Source organism: Fistularia commersonii, chromosome 25 (assembly GCF_037954325.1).
Source record: "Fistularia commersonii isolate RoL2024-O1a breed Wild chromosome 25, RoL_Fcom_v1.0, whole genome shotgun sequence".
In the NCBI taxonomy this organism is placed as follows: Eukaryota; Metazoa; Chordata; class Actinopteri; order Syngnathiformes; family Fistulariidae; genus Fistularia; species Fistularia commersonii.
Window position 1 is genome coordinate 8,432,573 of NC_141308.1, and position 24,535 is coordinate 8,457,107.

The window sequence follows — 24,535 nt, forward strand, 5'->3', positions numbered from 1 at the left end:
CCCGTGTTTAGTTTGCTCACGACATCGCTGACAGCTTCCTACTTCCGTGATCCTTTAACTATGTGAAGTCGTACCACAGCTCCTGATATTTAATGTAACATCTAATTAACGTAGGAGAGAAGTTGTTAATTCAATCCAACCTACTTGAAGACTTTCTTCGGCGAGGAAATCAACATCTACCACAATGGGGATCACTAAACTAGCGGATTTGATCCGTATAGAGGCTCCTGGTGCTATTTCTCACAAAGATATAAGAGACTACGCAGGTATTTTACACCACGTAGCTTTGTGTTTATTTACATGATTTATTGTTATTCCTGTCACAGCGATGGTCGGGTGTCTACGCGTCATGGTAACATTAGCATGGAGCTAATCGGCTAACCGTGATGCTGAGGCTACAACCAAACTGCGCTTGGTCGCATTTCTCTAATCCATTTTTTAATCCTTTTAAAACAAACCACAGAAACACCCACGACTTAAAACTTTCGCGGGAATGAAAGTCATGGGACCTATTATTGATCCTAATGACAGGATGTAGCCAGTAAGCCCGGCAGTATTTTCTAAATAATCCTGAACTCAATATACAAAAGCATAAGCTTAGTACACATGTGCAACTATTTAACAGCTTCTATATTTTGGGAAAAAAAATATCAGTCACAGCAACAAAATTGCGAACAGCTTGTGTGATGAATTTCTGGCCAGTCTCTCCTGCCTTTTTGGCCTTGAATTCTTATCCACATCCCTCTTCTCATGCTGTGGCGTCCTCACACACTGTCTTATGTAGTGGTGGATCATAACATTTGCACCACCTTGATAAGTACAAGCAGTTGCTTTTACACAGACTGTAAAGTGCTGGTTTTTCGCCAACAGCTTAGAGAAGGAACCGCAGTTAATTCTGCGTCCAAGTTTCTTCTGTGTTTTATCAACGTAATGCATTCCGTGGGGATAGATTTGCTCCTAGTCATTGTGTAATGATACAATTTCATATTTCTCAACTCAATAGATAAACTGGGCACTGAGTCATCTGCAAATTTCAGTCAATATCGTTCAACAGGTTCTCCTTGGTGTCAAACAAATAAATTTCAGATTACCAATTTTCATGACCCCAGAATCAAGAAAACTGTCTCTCATCTGGTACTAACATGGAGGGGGCTATTCCGTATTCACAGGATCAGTTTTAGACAAAACTGTATTTTTTTTTCAAAATCCTAGATAGATTATGTCATTTTTCTCAAGGTGTTTTTCCCCACAGGGAAAATAATTGCTTTGGATACATCTATTATTATGAACCAGTTCCGAACAGCGACCCCTTCACAAAAGTGAGTTCCTTGGTCACCCATTCTCTCACACGAACCAGGAGTAATACCCTTTTCCACCATCTTCAACTTGCATGAAATAAAACACTTAAATAATGCTGTCCTGAAACCACTGGCCAATTTTCTTCTTTTTCCTCTGTGAAGGTTTAACGGCAAGTTCGACTCTTGCATGTCGAGTTTTCCTTAAACAACTAAATATCAATTTTCATTCCCTTGGGACACTGCACACTCTCATTACACTTTTAACAGTTTTCTTTTATTCTCTGCAGCCATGTCATCATTCTTCTCATTCATGCTTCCTGCATGGTGAAAGAAAAGGCCTCTGAGAATGTCTCCCTGTCATTATGGCACTATCCCGATTATGGCATCCCTCCTGACTTCGATCATCCGAAATTGACTTGATATGACCCCCTTTTTTTTTACTACTCCAGTAGGACAGTGTGTCTGCCCTTTCACTTCCAATGATACCGGAATGTGCTCGAAACCAAACGAGAGTGACTCCTTCCCCTTTCAAAACCACTCTTGAATAAAGCTACAAGTATCACAATATAACCAGTGTTTCTTTTCTTGACACATACTTTTATCTGCCCAACTTGTGCTAATTACCTCTCTGTAGCCCTCTGACAGGTCTCTTCTTTCGTACCTTGACCTTTCTGGAACATGATATAAAGCCTGTCTTTGTGTTTGATGGAAAGCCTCCTGGGGAAAAGACAGCTTGTGTAAGTAACACCTCGAGTCTGTAGCTGTATAGACATCAAACTGAAGTTACCCTGCTGATCAGCCACTAAACAGTTCAGTCATTTAATTCAGTTAGAACGAGAGACAGCGGTCGCCCCCAATGCTGGTGTCTCAGTGATGCTCCTGTTTTCCCTGCAGCTTCAGAAACGAGCGGAGGCCGCAGGATGGAACTCGCCCAACTACTCAGGCTCAGGTACAGCCACAGAGAAAATGGAAAAGATCAACTAAAGGATGTGTTTTAAAGCCAATGACAGGTTTGTGCTCCATGCAGCATCTCAACAAACACAAGACTGTCTTCACCTCCTGAAACTTCTGGGCGTCCCCATTATCCAGGCACGGCAGATATGAATTATATAATTTTTTTGACATTCACAGTTTCATTTTTCTGTTTACTTCCCCGCTTAATGTACACTTATTTAATCGTGTCCCCAATGTCTTATGCTTTAGGCCCCAGGAGATGCTGAGGCACTGTGCGCCCTGCTGGTGAGACGGGGGACCGTGCACGCCGTGGCATCTGAGGACATGGACACTCTGCCGTTTGGAGCCAACATTCTCATTCGCCAGCTGAATGCCAAGAAAAACAGGTAAGGAAATGATGCTAGTCAAAATGATGCTGAAACAATTGCTCGGGATTCTATGTATTGAGACCAAACTTTAATACATGAAGGAATTTCTGCACATTTGTTGCTTTTTTTTTTTTTACTTTCAACAGTTTCACCAGGATATGAGAAAAAGTCCTTTCCAGCCTGAATGCATTATGTAGGTCTTTACAAGCAATTATTTAAATCTCTTAATTTTAGTGGATGGCATTGAGACAATACTCCATACAGAGATAATATTTTTATTAAAATCCGTGGGGATCTTTCAGATTCTGCTGCCATGTTCCTACGAATTCAAGGATTAACTGATTTTTATGAACGATGGGGTCAAGGTCAACTGTTACTAAAATTCTGTCATCATCTACTCACATCCATGATCACACTTGAACACCCAAAGTTTAACAGAGACAAGATGACACCTTGCTTCAAAATGCTATAGTCAAATGTGGCTAGTTTTTTTCAATATAAATAGTGAAATAAATCAAATGTCAGAGTGTGAGGATGATACAGTATGTAGCCAATGAGTGAATCCACTGTGAATGGCAATGACCTGACTCTCTACCATGGAAATATGCCAATGCTGTTTTGTTTCTCTGTTCCGACTTAAATTGTGTAACTCTTCTCACACCTTGACCTTCTGTTTTTACCCAGTGATGTTGTTGAATATTCTTTACCAAAGCTGCTGGAAAAACTCCAAGTTACTCATGAGGAGGTATAAAAGTTCACTGATCAAATGCTGTACAAATTTGACACATTGAGAAGTGATGCGATTATTCCTACTTCCCCACCAGTTTGTCGACCTGTGTGTCCTGTTGGGGTGTGACTATTGTGACAAGATCGCTGGTTTAGGTCCTAGAAGGGCTCTGACACTAATCCAGAAACACCGGACTATTGAGAATGTGGTATTGCACATCAACAGAAAGGTATCGCGTGTCAACAAAAAGCTGTACTCTTCCCCTGATGAATTTCCTTTTAACATGAAGATATTAATACGGCACTATTTCCTGCCTCTCCCCAGACCCATCCAGTGCCAGTTGAGTGGAAATACAATGAAGCACGGAAGCTGTTCTTGGATTCACCAAATGCTAAAATTCAAGAACTCAACTGGACTGAGCCAAATGAGGAAGCTTTAGTTCAGTTCCTCTGCCACTGCAAACGTGTCAAGTGGGTACCCGAGGCTCTGTTTGACTCATGTTTAGCTGATATTGTAATAATTGTCCTTTCTTTTGAAACAATTTATGTATTTCCAGGGAGCAAAGAATACGTCAACGGATGGAGAGATTCCGACTGACACGGGACAGTTATCGAAAGGAGAAGGAAGCAGGAAACTACAAGCAGTCTCACATTGAAGATTTTTTCCGAATTACCAGAAAGAGGGGGCAGGTAAAACATAAGAAAGTCTATGTACTGTTGTGCTGATATTTTATATCATATACAATATAATATCATATAGCAGTCATGAATTCATGGGTCAAAAAGTTATAAAACAGGATTAAATCTGTATTTTGCATCACACACAATAGCAAGCCTTCAGAGTAAATGGCCAGTAAATGCTTTTCTTCTTAACTGTTCTCTCTTTGCTTCCAGCCTGCAGCAGCTGGTGACGCTTTAAGCAGCACCAGAAAGAGACCAAAGTCAAAATGATGCCGCTCCCATCTGGCGCTCATTGTCCCCACCATCAAAGATGGCATGATTTGTTTTTGTCCCTTTCTGCTTGTACAAATGTCTCAAAATGTCTCAATTCCAATCTCTGTTTCTTCAGAAATAGAAGAAATGCTTTTAACCACATAATGTACTTGTGATAAGTGACCAGGACTTTAATTGCTTCACTCTGAAAGGCTTTGGCTGATGAGTCGTATTTTTGTTTATCTTATTTCAGAAAGGGCTATGTGTTTCCACGTGTTATATAGTTACAACTTGAGCCCAAATTGGGAATTTTGAAACACTAGGAATGCAGAACCTTGTTTCCGCTCGGGACTGGATACCCCCCAGCCCCCCCCCAACAATGAAATACACCGATCTTGTTTCAGCATCAGTGTCCCCCCCCCAAGAGTGTAATTCACAGAGCAATTCCTCAGTGCATCCAACAGTTTCCCGAAACTCCCCAAGACAGGCAGACCAGCAGTGGGCAACTATGAAAGGGAACATTGTGATCACTGTCGTCAAGGCCTTCCCCCAAGCCAAAAGGAAAGACAAGGGATGTCTCATCACAAGATATTCAGTGAGCACCTGTTCTGTAAACTGTGCCAAGAAAGAGACCAAAGACTTGAATTATTAAACATTCAAGTAGGATTGTGTATAAAAGAGATATTGAGCTGTTCAAATCCATGTGACAAAAAACCAGGAATGATGTAAAAGAACACGGGCCAAACTTGTGTGTTTTTTTCTAATTTATCACACCTGGCTTTTTTAAATTAAAAAAAAACATGTTTGAGTGCAATTGTTTTCTTTATATTTTTCTGCGACACGTGAAATTTGCGGAAGTGTATTTCCACAGCATATTTTTGAACCACATTTTCCTTAATTGATTGCCCATTCTTTAATAAGCTAAGCTTGAGAATACAATGTACCATTCCAAGGCGGTAGGTGGCGCCACTTCCCATGACGTGGGCCGGATCGGTGTTTTGTTTCCACGCTGAAGAAGAGGTTTGTCAGTCGCCCAGTCTCCCAGCCAGATCTCTCAGCAAGGTGTCTCTGCCCGGCCACCGCCGTCCAACGCGGCAAGTCTGCCCTGAAGACGCCCTCCCTGTCCCCGGCTTCTTAAACGAACTTTTCCCCAAGGCGCTAACATCCCACTGCTTTCGGCCATGACGACGAGCGCCAAGCGAAAGCAAGAGGAGACCCATCTGAAGATGCTCCGGGAAATGACTAGCCTGCCCGCGAATAGGAAATGCTTCGACTGCGACCAGCGCGGCCCGACCTATGTCAACATGACAGTGGGCTCCTTCGTCTGCACGACCTGCTCGGGCATCCTGTGAGTTTTCTCTTCGAGTGAACGTTTCTTTTTCTGTCGCGTTTTGTTCGCCGCGCCGCGCCGTCCGTTAAATGGCTCGGTGCGGTCCGCCGCTGACTTGGCGGTTCCGTTAGCTCGCATGCTAGCGGTGAAGCCGAGACAGGTAACCGTGCCCTCGGTTCTGCCCGAGGCCGTGGGGCTGGGCTCGGGGAGTGTCGGCGCTTTGTCGCGTCTGCGTCGGTTGTCCCGCTAAACGCGACCCGAGCTGTCTGAATGGGTTATTGTTCGTGTGCGCGGTGTTCGTCAAACGCTCAGATAACCTAGCCCGCAGTGAAATATTTCGCTATCCCGGTTGAAATCAGCACGCCTCCGGGGAACCTCCTCCCGGCTGAACCCTATCTGGACCTCGGCGAGGCACGCAGCAAACAAACACAGGAGATAAGCAGGCGCAGGGTGGGTCCCTCCTCGACTTGGGAAGTAGTTGAATGATGAATCGGGCCAGTGGGTCGCTTGCCACTTCTCGTCCCTCTCTGGTCGTTGCGAAATCGCCGCGAATTCTGCACTCGATTTGAGTAATATCCTCATCCGAGCCCACGCCCATTTACCGGCACACACATGGAGCAAACGTGTTTACCCAATTTGTCATCCACGCATATTTTCATTTGCCAGGGGACTCCTGTTTATTCCCGTTGTTACTGCGCTGCTCTGGACACGTTGCCAAATGACTAAACATCTTAATCATCACTTGAGCAATTTTTTTCGAGCTCCAGCTCTGTGCGAGTAAGCGTGGATGGGGGGCACATAATCAGGCCAAGATGAAGGTAGAATCAGGTTAATTACTGCTTTTTGGATGCACAGAGATGGGTTAGCGTAGGGAGTCATTGGATTCTTCTCTTATGCCATAATGGGTAACAGAAGATGAGGCTTACTAAACACTGAGTAATAAGCACTGTTAAACTTAAAATAGGTGAAGAGAAGTGGCTGAACATTTGTCAAAAGTTTCAAAGCCAAAGTTTATTAGAGGCATCATTTTGCAGCAGTTCGGGTCTTCAAAAGCACTCAAATACCTCTATCTGCTTTGCTGATCTGGACACTACCCTTTCCTCATTCTTTTTCAAAAAAAAAAGTGAACCACAGTGTTGCAAAGAGCAGCAATTCTCACATCCTGCCACAAATCCTGGTCAGGATGAACTCCAGCACATTACCGGTGTCGTTTTGAATCTTACTGGTGCACTGCAGCAGGGTCTCCCTCCAGGACTCCTTTGTAGCTCCGGCCCTGACCCCATCTTTACTTCACAAATCTTCTGGGTGCTTGTACCATTCCGGCGTCATGAACCATGAAGCCCCCCCCCCCCCCCCCCCAGCCTTTCAATGTACTGTGTGTGTGTGTGTGTGTTTGTTTTCTTGGTTCTCATCAGTCCCCACATCCGATCTAGCAAACAACAGTGCCAATGTGTGAAATGTGTAAATTATTTTAAAATACTTTTTAAGCTGGGTTTTCATTTTTGCCAGTATATCATAAACCTTTAAATATCAGCGCTTAGGTTGTTTACTTGTCTCCTCTTTTGGCTTCATAGCTCCAGCACAGTTGCCTTCATGGAAAATGTTCTCTGCTCAACTGCCTGCTGATAGTAGAACTGCAGCCATTTAAGGCTGAAGATTATTTTAATGTTTTTCTTTTTGGTTAGAGGTCTTGATGATAGATGATACCCAGTGTTGTAAAACTCTCAACTGTACTAGCTTTTTGAAGCTGACACAGATATTTTTAGGGATTAAAAATTATATTGATTAAAATGGGTTGACTAAGGTGTATCATTTGGTCTTTACTCTTCGGCACACATGGTAAAACCCCAAATCATATTTTATCAGAGCTCTATGGAATTTCAAAGGAATTTCCCCTATGGGGATCAAGAAAGTTTATCATATTATGTTGTATTTAAAACTGAAATGAGTTGTCAATATTCTGATCATTTCACATATTTGTTTGTGATGTTCCTTCATAGTTATGATCTAGTTTTTGCTTGGTGGCTTACACCCAATGTCATTGGGTCTATTCTTGCTCATCCATGGAGGTACTCTAGATATTTCTGGGACACCTATTACTGGGTGCACCATCGTGGCCATGCTTTATATATGTCAGATTACTTACTTCTACTTCAGCGCATGTGTAGAGGGTTGTTTTGACTCTGTCAGATTTTACTGTCTCGGTGTTCAGTATCAGATTTCGTTGAAATTTCCGATGCGTTTCATCCCATTTGTCTAAATCCTGTTAAACCGAAGTGTTGTCTTGATAAATAAAAACAGGTTTTCAGCCATTAGCATTTTCTTGTCTTTTTCGGTTGAACTGGTACGTACATTGAATTATTTTGTAAAATCAATATAATTGCAGAGTTGTATTGTTATGGTGCTGGGTTTATTGTGGGCAATGTATTGTAAACTTCAGAGTTGGTGTTATTACTTACTGATCAATATCTTAATGCATTTCAGGTGATTTCTAATCATATTAATGCTCACTTGGAAGCAGCAGCAAAGGCTTGCCTCTCACGCTTTTTTGTTTTTATTTTATATTTTGTATTTGCTTGTTTCATGTCAAAGGAAGGGCATTGGGTTGCATTCAGCTTCTCTTGTTCGTCAGCTAACAAATACCACCTCCACCCACAGGCGAGGGCTGAATCCCCCACACAGAGTGAAGTCCATCTCCATGACCACATTCACACAGCAAGAAATTGAGTTCCTACAGAAACACAGCAATGAGGTATCACACACACAGACACACACACACATAACTTTGTATGGAACAATACAAAATGAATCCTAACAGTCATCACTGACTTCTGAAATTCACAAGTGGTAGTCTGGAATTTTTCTGAGACCCGTTTGTTCAACTTTATTGGCATTCCTCCTGTCCAACTTTTTCTCCTATTTCTCGTTGTCCCCTCCCCCTCCCCTATACTTTCTCTCACCTCCTTTCTGGCCTACCCCCGCACCATTCCTCTCTTTACCTCCCACTTTTCTCATTCCTATGACCCCCTCCCCCTCCCCTTCCCCATAGGTCTGTAAACACATCTGGTTGGGCCTCTACGACGACAGGACATCAGTCGTTCCCGATTTCCGAGAGCCACAGAAAGTAAAAGAGTTCCTTCAGGAAAAATATGAAAAGAAAAGATGGTAACATCAACTTATTTGTGTGTGTGTGTATGTGTGTGTGTGCCATGTCTGTCCGTCTCTCTCTTGCTCCCTCTATCCCTAATATAAGATTTGGCAGGAGTAAAACATATTGATGAAAGGAATGCATTGTTTAGTTAGAAATTCTGGGCGCTTGAAAGTGGCTTTGTATTACAAAACTTTGAGTCATAAAAGGGCTTATAATAACTCAGTGGTTTAAATTACTCAAAGGATTAAACTTGTTTGCTTGTTATCATTCATTGAAATACAGAAGAAAAAATGTGTTAAGAATCTCAAGAGTAGCCTCTGCCAAACACACTTTCATGGTTATTGACTGGGTTAAGCATATGCTTCTGTTTGAAAGGCACTTCTCTGTCTGCGAGCCTTTATAAACTCTGTATTAGCATGCATTCCAATTGATCCATTCACAAATAAGCAGCTCCAAGAGCAGGTGTAAAAACTGCCATGGCGCATTGCGATTTTGTCATTCATAACCAGAATCATTGGTTATCTGGATCACAAGTGGCCACATTTTTCCTTTGGTTCTATTTGACCTGCTGCTCAGGTCCTGAATGAGTGATCCAATCAGACGTCAATAGAATATCAGTCTGTCAGTGGCCACTTGTGCTCACATCTCACTTTGCTCTCCAAGAACTGATGTGCTATTTTTAACACATGTACTCACATTCTGTGTTACAAGCATTTTAAGTTGATGTATATCTGGAGTGATATTGAACCACAATAATGGACACTGATATTTTAATTATATATTCAAAGAAATCCTGACCCATCTTTGATTTTGTGGCTAAACAGCCAGAGAGGCTGCGAGGGATTAACTGTCAGTTGAGCTACTTTCACCTTTAATTAGAGAGGGCGTGCCACATGTAATCAGTTTATACATTTGTTTCTTCAAGTCTTTTCCAGCGAACAGGACCTGAAAGGGGAAATGAGAGGAGTATCCAGTGTGGGTTATTATCTAGCCATCACAATATATTTCTGCCATTGTCAGGCTTTTTTTTTTTTTTATCAAAAAACAATATACTGTACTGCTGTTACTGTGCAAATTAGCATGTATTTCCAATGAAAGAAGCACAATTGTGCACACAATTGTATAGGAATAGAGCCACATGTGTGTGTCCAACTTTGAAATTGGTCTTTGAGGATGAGTCTTAATGCTGGGTTAATGGGACAGGGTCAAATAGAGCCCAAATATCATTTGGTTGTGATGAAGGATCATGTCTTTTGCTTGCAATAAATATTTAATGCTAAGCCATTACAAAGTGAATCATCTTAGTGAAGGAACAATACATATGGTCCTTACAAATTGAAATAATGTAGACTTTTAGCTGGATATGAAGCAATGAAGCGAGTGTCGATGAAAATGTGGTTGCAACAGACATACACATTTTGAGTGCTTTGAATTTAATCGGATTGGGAAAATCTGACAGTATGAATTCTCAATAAAGCTTGGTGGTAAAAAGCTTCGTCTTTTTTGATTTTTCATGACATCTGTTTGTTGGTGCTTTCTTCCCTGAACACAAAGGTATGTCCCCCCAGACCAAGCAAGGGCAGTTGCAAGTGTCCAGGCTTCAGTGTCAGGCTCCTCAGCCAGCAGCACCGGCAGCACCCCAGAAGTCCAGCCTCTCAAGACCCTGCAGCTCAACAAGACCCCACTGCGTCAAGTAAAACAAGCACATCGCCTTGAGTCAAGTATCCATTTGCTTGGAAAATGTTGTCAGAGAAATGTTAGTTTTTTTTTTCTCACAACTGTCCAGTCTCCAGCACTCGTTCGTTCCCAGGCTCACAGTGCAGCTCAGGAGAAGAAGTTTGACTTACTCTCAGACCTGGGAGGAGACATATTTGCTGCTCCGCCCTCCCAGTCTGCCACCTCCACCAACTTTGCCAATTTTGCACACTTTCAAAGCCAGTCAGGTGAGGTTCTTCTCTATCCAAGGTTTCAAAAAGTCTTTTTTTTTTTTTTTTTTTTTTTGGTAAAGAGCAGACCGGAGAGCTGTTTATTCATAATTGTCATCATCTCATGCTAAGGTTCCATTGTTTTTTTTTTTGTTGTTGTTTTTTCCCCCACATTCATTGTGCATGTGTTAACATTTCCTTGTTTGTGGCTGCAGCACCTCAGGGTAATACAAACACCAACTTTGCCAACTTTGATGCATTTGGAAACACTGCAATTCCATCCCATCTGAGCACATCACCCCCCTCAAAGTCGTTTTCATCAGGTACCCCGCTGTCATCATTTCCCTCTGTCCACATATGTACACTCACCCTCGCTTCACCCCAATGTGTCCACTGGACAAGCCCAGTCGACCCAGCAGTGCTCTACAAATGCTCCCAAGTACTCAACTGATTCACTGCTATTTGACGAACATGTAATGAGAGGCTAAAGAAAGTACTTGGACCAAAATGTAAAGGTATTAAGATGATGCACAACACAATGTATGCTAAAGGAGTGGCTGCATTTTCACTTGCTGAGTACATGTTAATGTAATGTAATGTTTGTGTAGTTTAATGTTGTGTTGTAGCTCATGGAGGAACAACCATTAAAACTCAAAACAACATTGACATAACCAGATTTGATTCCCAACCCGAAGGACCTCATTCTGAGTTGCTTCAGGGATGGTCAGAGAACCTTGACACTTTAGTGAAAGAAAGGTTACATAAATGCTTGCTTGTGCAGTCCATTAGGCTGCTAAATTTCTTGGAAGGAACACCAGTATTGCCCAAAATTGGAAAGAGCAGGTTAAAAGATCAAAATTGGGCAAGAAAATTGTAGTCGCTGCATCTCCGTTCGGAATAAAATGCTTATTCATGAATCAATCTAACATTTCATTATTTTACTTTTTCACATTAGGAGTCTACTGATGTGTATGCATGGCACTTGACTTCACACTGAAAATAAAAAAAAAAAAAATTCTTAATAGGGGGAGGCGTGCCGATTCCATCGATGTCAAGCGCTGTCCCTGCCCCGTCCCAAACAGGGAGCTGCACGGAGGATCGCTATGCTGCTCTGGCTGAGTTGGACAATGAGCTCAGCTCCTCTGCTACCACAGCCAGCAGTGTGCAAGGGTGAGAGTTGCACATAGTCCTGTGCATAGTCAGAATCACAAGACTACAAATCTGTTCTGGGAATGCTGCATTGATCCAATAAATAAGCCTTGTAAAGGTGTAATATTTTTAATTTCTTTTCTTAAAATCTTGTTTATCACTTGTGTGTATCCAGGCACAGTGCTTAAGAAATACAGCTCATTCTTACAATTTATTTGTAGCAATAAATTCAAATCTCACCAGAACTTTGATAAAGTCCTTTGTAAAGGTTTTGACGGTAACACGTTTTTTATTTTTTAGATCTTTGAAATTGCTGCTCGTTTTACATATTGCATGTGTTAATGGTCGACAGACTGCTAACATCAGCATATCCTTGTCAGGAATTTATTTGGACCTGTGCTGGGATCGTCGCCGGCTCAGAATCCCCCTGTATTACCAAGTATCCAGCCAGGCTTTGGAGGTGGCCATTATTATTTACCGGCACAGTTGTTCATTCACAACATAAACGTACATATTTTAAAATGATGCAATCTCACACACTGTCTCCTCCACGAAACAGCTGTCCCCTCCACAAATCCCTTCGTTGCTTCGGCTGTTGCCCCAGAGATGGCCACCAACCCTTTCCAAACGAACGGCAGAGCTCCAGCTGTAGGTGCGTGTGATTTTTAACTGATGTGTGACAAACACCACACGTCTCCGTTTTGACATCGGTTATTATTTTGTAGTCAGTATGTTGCTGTTACTTAGCTCAGAGATATGCCACTGTATTTAGAACTTAGTCCTCCTTATGTGATTGTGTGCGTGTGTGTGTGTGTATGTGCGCATAAATGGTATGTGTGTGCATTCACTGTACACGCATGCTGTGTGTCTTGTAGCCTCATTTGGTACTGGTTCTATGAGCATGCCCGCTGGCTTTGGGAATGCTTCTTCCTACTGCCTCCCGACCAGTTTCAGCGGAAACTTCCAGCAGCAATTCCCAGGCCAGGCCCCCATCCCTTACTCTCAACCCGGGGCCTACCACCCTCAGTCTAATGGTTAGTGGCCTCCAACATCCTGCCGTCCTCCTGCCCTTTTCCACCTGTGCAGTATCATTCATTGACTTGAATCAAATGCTGGATTTTCCCAGGCATGAATTGAAAGAAGCGTCTATTGTCATGAGGGCCTTCTGCATGGGGAATTGAGTATGTCTGCTTGAAGGAAACCAGATGAATGCCTTGTCAATGACGGCTACTGCACAGTGATAGGTGTTTGCATTTGGTGTGTAATGCTTTGGGGTTCTGCTGTATACAAGATTCTAGACTTGAGCTGTAGTTGGTCCTGAAAATTTGGCCTAAGCATGACAATTTCTGCACAATTTACTGTATATTATCCAATGGACAGCAGCAGCCGAATTCTTCCACATCATATTGCACATTAAAGTTTTTTTTTTAATTTTTTTAGGCAAGGACAATGAGTCATGTCTGTGAAAGCAGTGCAAATTGCAATCAGGTAGAGGATACATATAAGCCTGTCAAAGAAAAATATTATGTGTCACATGATTAAAAACAATGCATCTAGTCTATGAAAACAAGATCTGACCAAGATACAGCAAATGTTGCTTATAGTGAACACAGTAGAGCAGTCTACAGATTTAAAACTGTAATCTAGGAGCACTAGAGTCTTTACTTCTCATTACACCTGAATGCAATCTGACCTGCTGGCCTCAGCTCATGTGTTGTTTTTTTTTTTTTCCAAGTTCCTTTCTTATATATTTATACCGTTTGTGATTTTATTTAAAAAGAAAAACTAATAATTCATCTCACTGAAAATGACTTTTTGTTTGATTCATTACCTCCTGTTTTTTGTTGGCCTGAGGAAAAAAGAAGAAAAAAACTGTTGTAATTCCTTGTCCCTCTATCATCCCAAGGCCCCGCATTCCCAGTCTATGGTCAGAACAAACCCTCCATGGCGCCCTTTGGTCAGCCCATGGCTGGCCCAGGCATGTCCAATAACCCATTCATGGTGAGCATGCAGTCTCTTTTTCCCCAACATTTAGATATTATCTAAAAAATGTAAAGGATATAGAGCCATGTAAAATTGCTTCCTGAGTATACATAACTTTAAAACACTAACAGTCCTCTCTGTCTGTAGGCGGGAGCCCCAGCTGGGTCTTTCCCCTCAGGGAGTTCCTCAACCAACCCTTTCCTGTAGCACAGCTCCCAGTCCTCGGCACCAGAGGGCAGCATGCAGCACATATTCAACGCACCCGTTCCGTCACACTATTAGTGGCAGTACATTTCTAAACAAACAAAAAAAAACTTGAGACTGTTTTTTTCTTTTTCTTTTTTTTTTTTTTCCATAAAAAAACACGTTTACAACACTATGAAGGAGTACAGAGGACTATATTAAAGACTAAGGGACTGTTATGGGGGGTATGTACTGTTTGGATTATATACAATACGTTATATGCTTTTTATTTTTTTGTTTATGACTGTAAGCTTTGTGCATATCACCATTTGTAATCGAACTTAAGTACATGTTATATAAAACAAGGACAGAGTTAACAAAGGTGAGTATACGCATACCTTGTGGAAAGAACCACTACAAACTATTGTATGTAAGGGTTTACAATTTAAGATAACTAACAGGGTCCTGTCCAAATCCGTGTTCCATTGTTTAAAGAAAACATGGAGATACAGGTATTTTTGCAAAAAGGGATTTCATTCATTATTTTAACATTGCTACTATACCGGCACTATGGCCCAAAATTGTTCTAGTCAACTTTCAGATCAACAGTCACCAGTTGCCTGTAACCAAAAGCAACGGAGGTCAAAGCTTTTAAAATTAGTCTCACTCATATTGGCAGTGTCTATAATAGAACAGTAGCAAGGTTTATTGTAGGCTGATACCACGGCACCTCTTTGGATTTGAAGCCAGTGGAGACTTTTGTCTGTCACATCCACCAGAGCACAAACAGAGGGAAAGTTACAAGGAGGTCCAGCATCACGATGATCATGTCTTCATCCTGTAAGCCTGTAAACCATTGGTAGAATGCTCAATAATCTCTTGTTTGTTTAGAATTTCAAAGGAGCAGATCTCAAATATCCACTGTTCTATAGATATATGCTAAGGATGTATGCCTCAGGTTTGTGGGTCTGACCTTTGGGCAGCCTCAGTGCAACAGGTGTAGTAGTCTGAATGGGAAACGTGGTTACCAGAGCCCATTTAGTAAAAAAAAAAAGCATTTGAACCGTTACACAGGGCAGTTATATTGTATTCACAGCACTCCTGAATATCTTCTTTGTCTTATCATGAGACTTAAAAAAGAGTGAAAAACAGGTGAGGAGAAATAATAATCTTCCTCCAGCACTAAAACTTGGATTCATTTCAATTCTGAATAAAACTGTAGGGAACTAGGGTTTCAGTCGTGCCACCTATGACTAACAATGACATTTGATGTACTTGTCTTTGCAAGAATAGGTAAGTAAATGTGTACATATATAAATATATGTATAAATAAATTAAAGATTTTTAACGACTCCATGTATTTGTGTAAATGTAGCATGCTGTCCTACTGGAACCAAAACAGGAATTATTCTAAGAGGAAGCAGTACAACATGAACCTCATTCTATAAGCAGTTCATCACAACGTAATAAACCTCCCCTCCAGAGACCATTTGTGACCACTATCCTATTCTAGGATAAATGACAGTGTTTCAAGGAAAACAGCTTCAATGTTAAGTTTACACTGAAATTTAAGTCATGTACTAAATAGAAATAGAAAGGTATTAAAGGTTGAAAAATAAAAAGGGTCAACTTTTTCACATTGATATGAAACCGCCCAATACACACAAAATAAGTTGAGAAGGAGCATTAAATCAAATTAATTAAAGGATTTCACCATGGCGTTTAGCTTCGTTAGAACGCACACATTTAAAAAAAGTAAAATATGACGAAAACCCCATTCATAGCGAATTTCAATGCGGTCTCTGATGCGGCCCTTGAGCCGCCGGTGTTACCATGGCAACACACAAACTAACATGGCGTCCCTTTTGACCGACCCGTTGTTCGAAATATCAGGACAGGGTCCCGCACCTGACAAGAACTTTTATTATTTCGCGGTCACTCAGGAAGATGTGAGTAAAGATAATTTACCCCAAGGTCCTGAACGTCCTTACTTTTAGCTATTTGACATCGAACGCGTTCGTTGACGGGTCAATTACCTGTCCTTCACCTTTTGACGTCGACGGTTAGCTTTAGCGAGAATGCTCGCTATATTCCTTACCGTGACAGATTCTACTTTTATGGGTCAATAAAATACATAAAAAGAAGATTAATAATTAACAGTTATGTTATGTGTAATTTAATGTATTATGGCAGCGTCTTGGTGTGGAGGAGATGTACATATAGAACTGCTTGCAACAGAAATGTGTATCCTTGAAATACTTTCAATGGTCACTTGCAGATCATATGGAGGTTCTGGAGGATCTCCATCAGGGCTGTGTACAGGTTCGCCAAGCCAGAGGAGCTGAGGGAATCTCGCCAGGACTTCCTGGATGACAATTGGCTGCAGAGTGAGCACACACATCACGTCACGTCACGTCACGTCACGGTGTTCACGCCAGTGTTTATGTCTCAGCAGTGAAGAGGCAGCAGTGAGGGCTAGAAATTGGAGGCAGCCAGAGGTGGATCCGTGACACTGACAGAGATTCAAAACTGATTAAATCATATGGTCATACAGTGCTTAAATGTTCCTAGTTAGGATTATGTGACTTTTGAAAGTAAGTAATGGATGATGCTTTCCTCAGAGTAATGCAGCACCCATTCCTAGTGACCTCACAGACAGAGTGCTTCCCCTTTGTGACATCAGTGCTTCCCCTGTCAGTTTGCGTGGGTTCTCTTTTTAAGTATTCTTTGCGACGTGTTCTGGTGTCTGTGACTATTTTCTGGTATCATTTCATAAATTGGATCAAACAATATGACTGCTGAAACTGCCAGGACTACCTTTGTGCAGGTTTCTGATGCAGTACTTTCTATAGTATCAGAGATCTAGCTGCATGGTACATTCTTCTGTGTGATTAATCAGCTAACTTAACAGACTATCAATAGGTCATCGTATATGCAAATGAATTAGAATTCAAACAATTCAGTCTTGCACTTGATCACTGCAACAAGTCATTGTCCAAGATCTTACATGCTTTAGAAGTCGTCTCTTAATGAAGGACTATCTAGTACAGTCATCTTTAAGATTGGCCCTAAATACATGTCGATTCATAATGAATTACTTACTTTTTGGTAAAACCAAAGCAAATTTGCAGTTAGTTACTGGATGGATTCATAGTAACGCTGCTGCTGCTGCTACTGCCAAACCAAAGGAAAAGGAAGCGGTTGAACAGGAAAATAACAAATCTCTTACTTGGTGAAGTGCAGATTCTGCATTTGGCACCACTGTGATCTCAAGGTGTAACAATCCAACGTAGCACAGCAAATATTCTCAATTTGACGTGGTGAACTGCTATAAAGTCAATTTCTTTGTGCTTTTCAAAACTGAGATTTGTGATGTAACAAACATGCCCATAGTTTTGCCTGTGATTTGGAAAGCAGAGAAAAAAACAGACTCCATTCAACACTTGCAACAAAAGCCCCTTCATTTTTGCAAAAAGTGATTTCATTCATTATTTTAACATTGCTACTATACCGGCACTATGGCCCAAAATTGTTCTAGTCAACTTTCAGATCAACAGTCACCAGTTGCCTGTAACCAAAAGCAACGGAGGTCAAAGCTTTTAAAATTAGTCTCACTCATATTGGCAGTGTCTATAATAGAACAGTAGCAAGGTTTATTGTAGGCTGATACCACGGCACCTCTTTGGATTTGAAGCCAGTGGAGACTTTTGTCTGTCACATCCACCAGAGCACAAACAGAGGGAAAGTTACAAGGAGGTCCAGCATCACGATGATCATGTCTTCATCCTGTAAGCCTGTAAACCATTGGTAGAATGCTCAATAATCTCTTGTTTGTTTAGAATTTCAAAGGAGCAGATCTCAAATATCCACTGTTCTATAGATATATGCTAAGGATGTATGCCTCAGGTTTGTGGGTCTGACCTTTGGGCAGCCTCAGTGCAACAGGTGTAGTAGTCTTAATGGGAAACGTGGTTACCAGAGCCCATTTAGTAAAAAAAAAAAGCATTTGAACTGTTACACAGGGCAGTTATATTGTATTCACAGCACTCCTGAATATCTTCTTTGTCTTATCATGAGACTTAAAAAAGAGTGAAAAACAGGTGAGGAGAAATAATAATCTTCCTCCAGCACTAAAACTTGGATTCATTTCAATTCTGAATAAAACTAGGGAACTAGGGTTTCAGTCGTGCCACCTATGACTAACAATGACATTTGATGTACTTGTCTTTGCAAGAATAGGTAAGTAAATGTGTACATATATAAATATATGTATAAATAAATTAAAGATTTTTAACGACTCCATGTATTTGTGTAAATGTAGCATGCTGTCCTACTGGAACCAAAACAGGAATTATTCTAAGAGGAAGCAGTACAACATGAACCTCATTCTATAAGCAGTTCATCACAACGTAATAAACCTCCCCTCCAGAGACCATTTGTGACCACTATCCTATTCTAGGATAAATGACAGTGTTTCAAGGAAAACAGCTTCAATGTTAAGTTTACACTGAAATTTAAGTCATGTACTAAATAGAAATAGAAAGGTATTAAAGGTTGAAAAATAAAAAGGGTCAACTTTTTCACATTGATATGAAACCGCCCAATACACACAAAATAAGTTGAGAAGGAGCATTAAATCAAATTAATTAAAGGATTTCACCATGGCGTTTAGCTACGTTAGAACGCACACATTTAAAAAAAGTAAAATATGACGAAAACCCCATTCATAGCAAATTTCAATGCGGTCTCTGATGCGGCCCTTGAGCCGCCGATGTTACCATGGCAACACACAAACTAACATGGCGTCCCTTTTGACCGACCCGTTGTTCGAAATATCAGGACAGGGTCCCGCACCTGACAAGAACTTTTATTATTTCGCGGTCACTCAGGAAGATGTGAGTAAAGATAATTTACCCCAAGGTCCTGAACGTCCTTACTTTTAGCTATTTGACATCGAACGCGTTCGTTGACGCGTCAATTACCTGTCCTTCACCTTTTGACGTCGACGGTTAGCTTTAGCGAGAATGCTCGCTATATTCCTTACCGTGACAGATTCTACTTTTATGGGTCAATAAAATACATAAAAAGAAGATTAATAATTAACAGTTATGTTATGTGTAATTTTAATGTATTATGGCAGCGTCTTGGAGTGGAGGAGATGTACATATAGAACTGCTTGCAACAGAAATGTGTATCCTTGAAATACTTTCAATGGTCACTTGCAGATCATATGGAGGTTCTGGAGGATCTCCATCAGGGCTGTGTACAGGTTCGCCAAGCCAGAGGAGCTGAGGGAATCTCGCCAGGACTTCCTGGATGACAATTGGCTGCAGAGTGAGCACACACATCACGTCACGTCACGTCACGTCACGGTGTTCACGCCAGTGTTTATGTCTCAGCAGTGAAGAGGCAGCAGTGAGGGCTAGAAATTGGAGGCAGCCAGAGGTGGATCCGTGACACTGACAGAGATTCAAAACTGATTAAATCATATGGTCATACAGTGCTTAAATGTTCCTAGTTAGGATTATGTGACTTTTGAAAGTAAGTAATGGATGATGCTTTCCTCAGAGTAATGCAGCACCCATTCCTAGTGACCTCACAGACAGAGTGCTTCCCCTTTGTGACATCAGTGCTTCCCCTGTCAGTTTGCGTGGGTTCTCTTTTTAAGTATTCTTTGCGACGTGTTCTGGTGTCTGTGACTATTTTCTGGTATCATTTCATAAATTGGATCAAACAATATGACTGCTGAAACTGCCAGGACTACCTTTGTGCAGGTTTCTGATGCAGTACTTTCTATAGTATCAGAGATCTAGCTGCATGGTACATTCTTCTGTGTGATTAATCAGCTAACTTAACAGACTATCAATAGGTCATCGTATATGCAAATGAATTAGAATTCAAACAATTCAGTCTTGCACTTGATCACTGCAACAAGTCATTGTCCAAGATCTTACATGCTTTAGAAGTCGTCTCTTAATGAAGGACTATCTAGTACAGTCATCTTTAAGATTGGCCCTAAATACATGTCGATTCATAATGAATTACTTACTTTTTGGTAAAACCAAAGCAAATTTGCAGTTAGTTACTGGATGGATTCATAGTAACGCTGCTGCTGCTGCTACTGCCAAACCAAAGGAAAAGGAAGCGGTTGAACAGGAAAATAACAAATCTCTTACTTGGTGAAGTGCAGATTCTGCATTTGGCACCACTGTGATCTCAAGGTGTAACAATCCAACGTAGCACAGCAAATATTCTCAATTTGACGTGGTGAACTGCTATAAAGTCAATTTCTTTGTGCTTTTCAAAACTGAGATTTGTGATGTAACAAACATGCCCATAGTTTTGCCTGTGATTTGGAAAGCAGAGAAAAAAACAGACTCCATTCAACACTTGCAACAAAAGCCCCTTCATTTTTGCATGATTATATCATGAGTAAATCAACTTATTGTCCAGAAAATAAAATTATTACATGTCTACTCCTCAGAGATGGAGTTTAATAATAATTTATACTTTTTTCACCCCCTTGTGGGGAAATTCGTTCTCTGCAAGTAACCCATCTCGGATGAACCATGAGCAGTAGGCTGCTGTCATCAGCACCAGGGGAGCAGTTCGGGGTTCAGTGTCTTGCTCAACAACACTTCCACACACCAGGAGGAGCCAGGAAATGAACCAGGAATGTTTAGTTTCAAAGATGAGTGCTCTACCTCCTGTGCCACGCATGGCAACTCTTTATTTGTAGCACTCAGACATTACAAAAATGACTTAGTACTTTCTAAGTAAAATTCGCTGTTGTTGAATGTTATGTTAAGGAGAACAGGGACTGGAGTTGAAATGTTTTTGATCAGATGGCAGTAAAACTAATCTGCTTCTCCCTCAGGTGATATCAGGAGGGTCTTTGGTTGTAGGATCTTGCAGTACACAAAGGCTTTGTGCCATGGCCAGTATGATTATCTGGAGCGGCTGTCTGACACTTTACTGCTGCAGATAATAAATCACCTGGAACTAGAGGATGTTGGCCAGCTTGGACGGACATCACGCAAGTTAAGGCGGGTGAGTTTAGATCACAATATCATTCATCTTGTGTGGGATGCAGCCACTCAGTGGGCTGTGAAGGGACTTTGGACTTTTACTATCTGACAGTTGTTTTAGAGGTGCCGACTTTCACAGAGAAACATTGCTTTCTGCACGGCAAGATAAGTGCAGTTACAGTGCATTTAAAAGAGGCAAAGGCAAACATTTCAGCATCTGCTCAGATAATTCTGCTGTTCCTCAGCTCTGCGTGTCAGAGGAATTCTGGGAGCAAGCGGTGAGGCAGCGATGCAACACGGTTTCAGCAGAGGTCTCGGCATTGGCACACGAGGTGGGCTGGCGCAGGGTCTTCTTCACCAGCAAGCTGCAGCTCCAGAAGATGATCAACCGCCGGAGAAAGAGGACAGAGGGGCGGCATGAAGAACATGCTTCCGACCTGGATTCAGAAGCAGAGGGAACTCCTGATGAGAGTTCAAAGCTGGACCACACATCCAATCTGGAGCAGGAATCTCACCCTGACAGTATCTCAGTGTGATTCCAATGTTTTTCCTGTGGTGCTGACCCCAGACCTTAATCATAAGTCAGAGGTGGGGTTTCATTACAACTTGCTCTTGTCTTAACAATTTGTCATTGAACCCTAAGTGCTGTGTAGGGCCAGCTGGAGGAGACTGACTGCAGTGTAGTCATAAGTCATGTTATCAATCATAACCGTTATAATCATTAAAGATGTCCTATGTTTCCAGCTTATTGTCATAACAATATGCCACCAATTTACCCAAAATGCCTAACTATAAAATGGAAACTTAATTTATCCTATCTGCCAATGTTTTTCAAAGAGGGGTATATGATGTTGAGTTTGAATTCCTTAATCTGGCAAAATAGTCAAAGGTATTCAAACTAGTTGGGCCATGATGTTTTGTCTAGATATGTTGTAACCCCACAAGCAATAAGACATGATGAAGAAGAATAAACCTTTAATGAACAACACAAAGCTCTGCTCCATGTGGATCACAAATGACAGAGGGCTTATTGTTGACAGAAGAGTTATTTTCCCAATTTCTTGACCTCACCTAACCAATATGCACATATTTTAATAGGAAATCAGTGGCCTCATATATCATCGGGCAGTTGCCCAAGATGGATGAATGTTCTTCAGATTTGCTGTATCTCAAACAGAATAGCGCTGCCATTTAGGAAGACAAAACATTATTATTATTTTAAAGCATAGAGTCATGGACAGAGACATCCAGCCAAAAAAACCTTGCCATTAGAAGACCCAACCTCCCTATGACAACAATGATGTGGTGATGTTAATGAATCAATGTTCCTGATGACTCAAAGGTGACATCTCAGATATTTTAGTAAATTTGTGTATATCTCTTATAATTCTATTCTTACATTTCAGATGATCTATCTGTTTTTCTTTATGGATTATCTTTCTAATTTACCTTGACATTTTGCCACGGGATTGTAAATGAAGCAACGAGATAATAAAATCCACATAAAATAATTGTTAAAATGTTTTAGTGTCAGAATAGATAAGAGAGGACATTTTGAGAGTCGTGTTTTCTAAACTTTAAGACAATGTATTTTCCAAAATATGATATCCTTTTTTTCATGCAAATGTAATTTTTATCTATCTTTCCTCACTGTTTCACATAAAGTGATATGGTGGCATGCATACCTTTGCACACCCCGTTCCACAGACTCAGTGAAAGTTTAATATACTCTGTTGTTTGCCTGCGCTCACCATGTGTTGAACTGCCTATTTATTGCTGGACTCTGGTCTTCCATCATCCCCGCTGCTCCAGGACCACACCCTGCCCACTGCCTCTCTTGGCTGAAAGCTTGAGACAGTAATAGGATGGAGTCAGAGCATGTAAAGACCACATCGTGGCCCATGTGGTCTTAACCTTTACGCCCTCGTCAGGACACGCTAATCCACCCAAGGGTGAAGGAGCAGGCTGCTCAAAGATAAAACACCTAAACCAAAGTGGATTAAAATAGTGGTAGACGTCTCTTTTGTATGTGTCTTCAAGTTGTTCAATCTACTCACTTTTTAACCTCCTTGCCTATATATTGTTTAATACCTATTTTTTTTAACCAGCAGTTTTTTAAGGACACGCCATCGACATTTTATAAACAACTACATGTTTAGAGTCCGACTCAAATACTGACCTCTGGCAAGGCCAAGAGAACTTTCGAATAAAATGAATTATACTAAATCATACATATCAATGTAAAATATATATAATAGGTGGATGATTTAAGATTCCAAAATGAATGAAAATGAATAAAAAATCCAACCTTGAAAATCATACATATTTTGTTTCCAAAGCTCAAAGAAATAACCCAATTTTGCATTATTTCCCAGAAAATAATGACAATGTCAATAAACGAAAGTAATTGTCTCACAATCAAAGGAAAAATCCCATTACACCCACCATGTTGAATGAAAATCAGCCTGGATTTTTTTTTGTATAATCCCATTACCAAACTGAACCGATCACATAACCTCCTATGAGGAGGCGGTCAATGCCGGGTCCTCGGTGAGATTGACACAACTCAGCAGGTGTTCTCGGCAGGATACAAGGGACATTCTTAGTGACTTGTGATTCCCTGCCTACCTTACTCTGCTACTTTGACACAGTAAAACATGCAATCTTCAGCCTGTTCTCCTCCCCTGCAGGTGGCTTGAGTGATTTACTGACGAAATGATTCGTTAACCGACATTTGACAGCTATTTGGGTTTTTGTGGCAGATCTATTAAACTGGCGAGATTCCTTCTTATTCAAAATTGCAGTTTGGTGAAATATGCGAGAATAGAATGTGAGCTGTATTAATGATCTTCTTTAGCTCTTGCCTCCATTTTATGTCCATCTTCTCTAACCAACGGAAAAGGTACTTCACCCTCATCTTCTACTTGGTTGCCTTTGTGGTCTCTCCTAAGTCATAATGTCAGACAGCAAGCAAATCTCTTGGATCTTGCACAAGGTATTGAGAGCTTCAGGCCATTTGAGAAAGGATTAGCTAATATTATCTGGGTTTCACCTTACTGCTTTAACTTAAATGACCGTGGCTACAAAAACAGGATAACAGAAACGGCACGATCAAAAAATGCCATGAACATTTTAATCCTAGCTTGTGTGCCGTTTAACGATGGTACGATGTTGCAAAACCCAATCTTTCTAAGAATCCGTGTGATGAGAAACCGCGTCTGTGTTTGACTGGGTTGTGTAGTATCACTGTCAAGGTTCAGGTGTATCAGAGGTCTTTGGTTTAATCTGGGCTCGGTCACATGACTGAGGTCATACTCCGTGGGCTTTTTATAAATGGGACATTCCAAAGCCGTGGTGTCACGATGATGCGGTCGTCTGAGTTGCTCTTGTGCATTAATGAGGGTTATTTAGCCAGACCCTGGAAGTTGTAAAGAAAATATAAGGAATTCAAAATTCAAGCACATCTACACTACTTCATTGGCGGTCGGTGATCGGAATGTAGTTTGC

At 41.1% G+C, this 24,535-nt stretch overlaps 3 protein-coding genes across 5 annotated transcripts; all 3 read left to right on the forward strand.

Annotated features, from left to right (window-relative positions):
- The first annotated feature begins 12 nt into the window (after window positions 1-12).
- Window positions 13-5,093, forward strand: LOC147219108 (putative flap endonuclease 1 homolog). The gene is made up of 11 exons (XM_086172453.1): window positions 13-266; window positions 1,253-1,319; window positions 1,933-2,035; window positions 2,193-2,247; window positions 2,326-2,387; window positions 2,502-2,638; window positions 3,305-3,365; window positions 3,445-3,576; window positions 3,672-3,817; window positions 3,904-4,036; window positions 4,241-5,093. Exons 1-11 carry the CDS (start codon window positions 185-187, stop codon window positions 4,295-4,297), a joined length of 1,035 nt encoding a protein of 344 aa, XP_086028579.1. The 5' UTR covers window positions 13-184; the 3' UTR covers window positions 4,298-5,093.
- Window positions 5,094-5,271: 178 nt separating this feature from the next.
- Window positions 5,272-15,356, forward strand: agfg1b (ArfGAP with FG repeats 1b). 2 transcript variants are annotated; one of them, XM_086172439.1, is made up of 12 exons: window positions 5,272-5,627; window positions 8,268-8,361; window positions 8,659-8,774; window positions 10,315-10,453; window positions 10,547-10,703; window positions 10,901-11,008; window positions 11,711-11,855; window positions 12,215-12,294; window positions 12,394-12,486; window positions 12,710-12,868; window positions 13,741-13,835; window positions 13,965-15,356. In XM_086172439.1, exons 1-12 carry the CDS (start codon window positions 5,461-5,463, stop codon window positions 14,022-14,024), a joined length of 1,413 nt encoding a protein of 470 aa, XP_086028565.1. In that variant the 5' UTR covers window positions 5,272-5,460; the 3' UTR covers window positions 14,025-15,356. The 2 variants fall into 2 exon arrangements, with proteins under 2 accessions (XP_086028565.1, XP_086028566.1); XM_086172440.1 differs by lacking the exon at window positions 10,901-11,008 and having other exon boundaries at window positions 5,280-5,627.
- Window positions 15,357-16,189: 833 nt separating this feature from the next.
- Window positions 16,190-23,372, forward strand: fbxo36b (F-box protein 36b). Of its 2 annotated transcripts, none has more exons than XM_086172476.1 (4): window positions 16,190-16,387; window positions 19,226-19,334; window positions 20,878-21,050; window positions 21,274-23,372. In XM_086172476.1, the coding sequence occupies exons 1-4, from the start codon at window positions 16,370-16,372 to the stop codon at window positions 21,562-21,564; spliced, it is 591 nt and encodes a 196-aa protein (XP_086028602.1). In that variant the 5' UTR covers window positions 16,190-16,369; the 3' UTR covers window positions 21,565-23,372. The 2 variants fall into 2 exon arrangements, with proteins under 2 accessions (XP_086028602.1, XP_086028601.1); XM_086172475.1 differs by lacking the exon at window positions 16,190-16,387 and adding an exon at window positions 18,800-18,895.
- The last annotated feature ends 1,163 nt before the right edge of the window (window positions 23,373-24,535 follow it).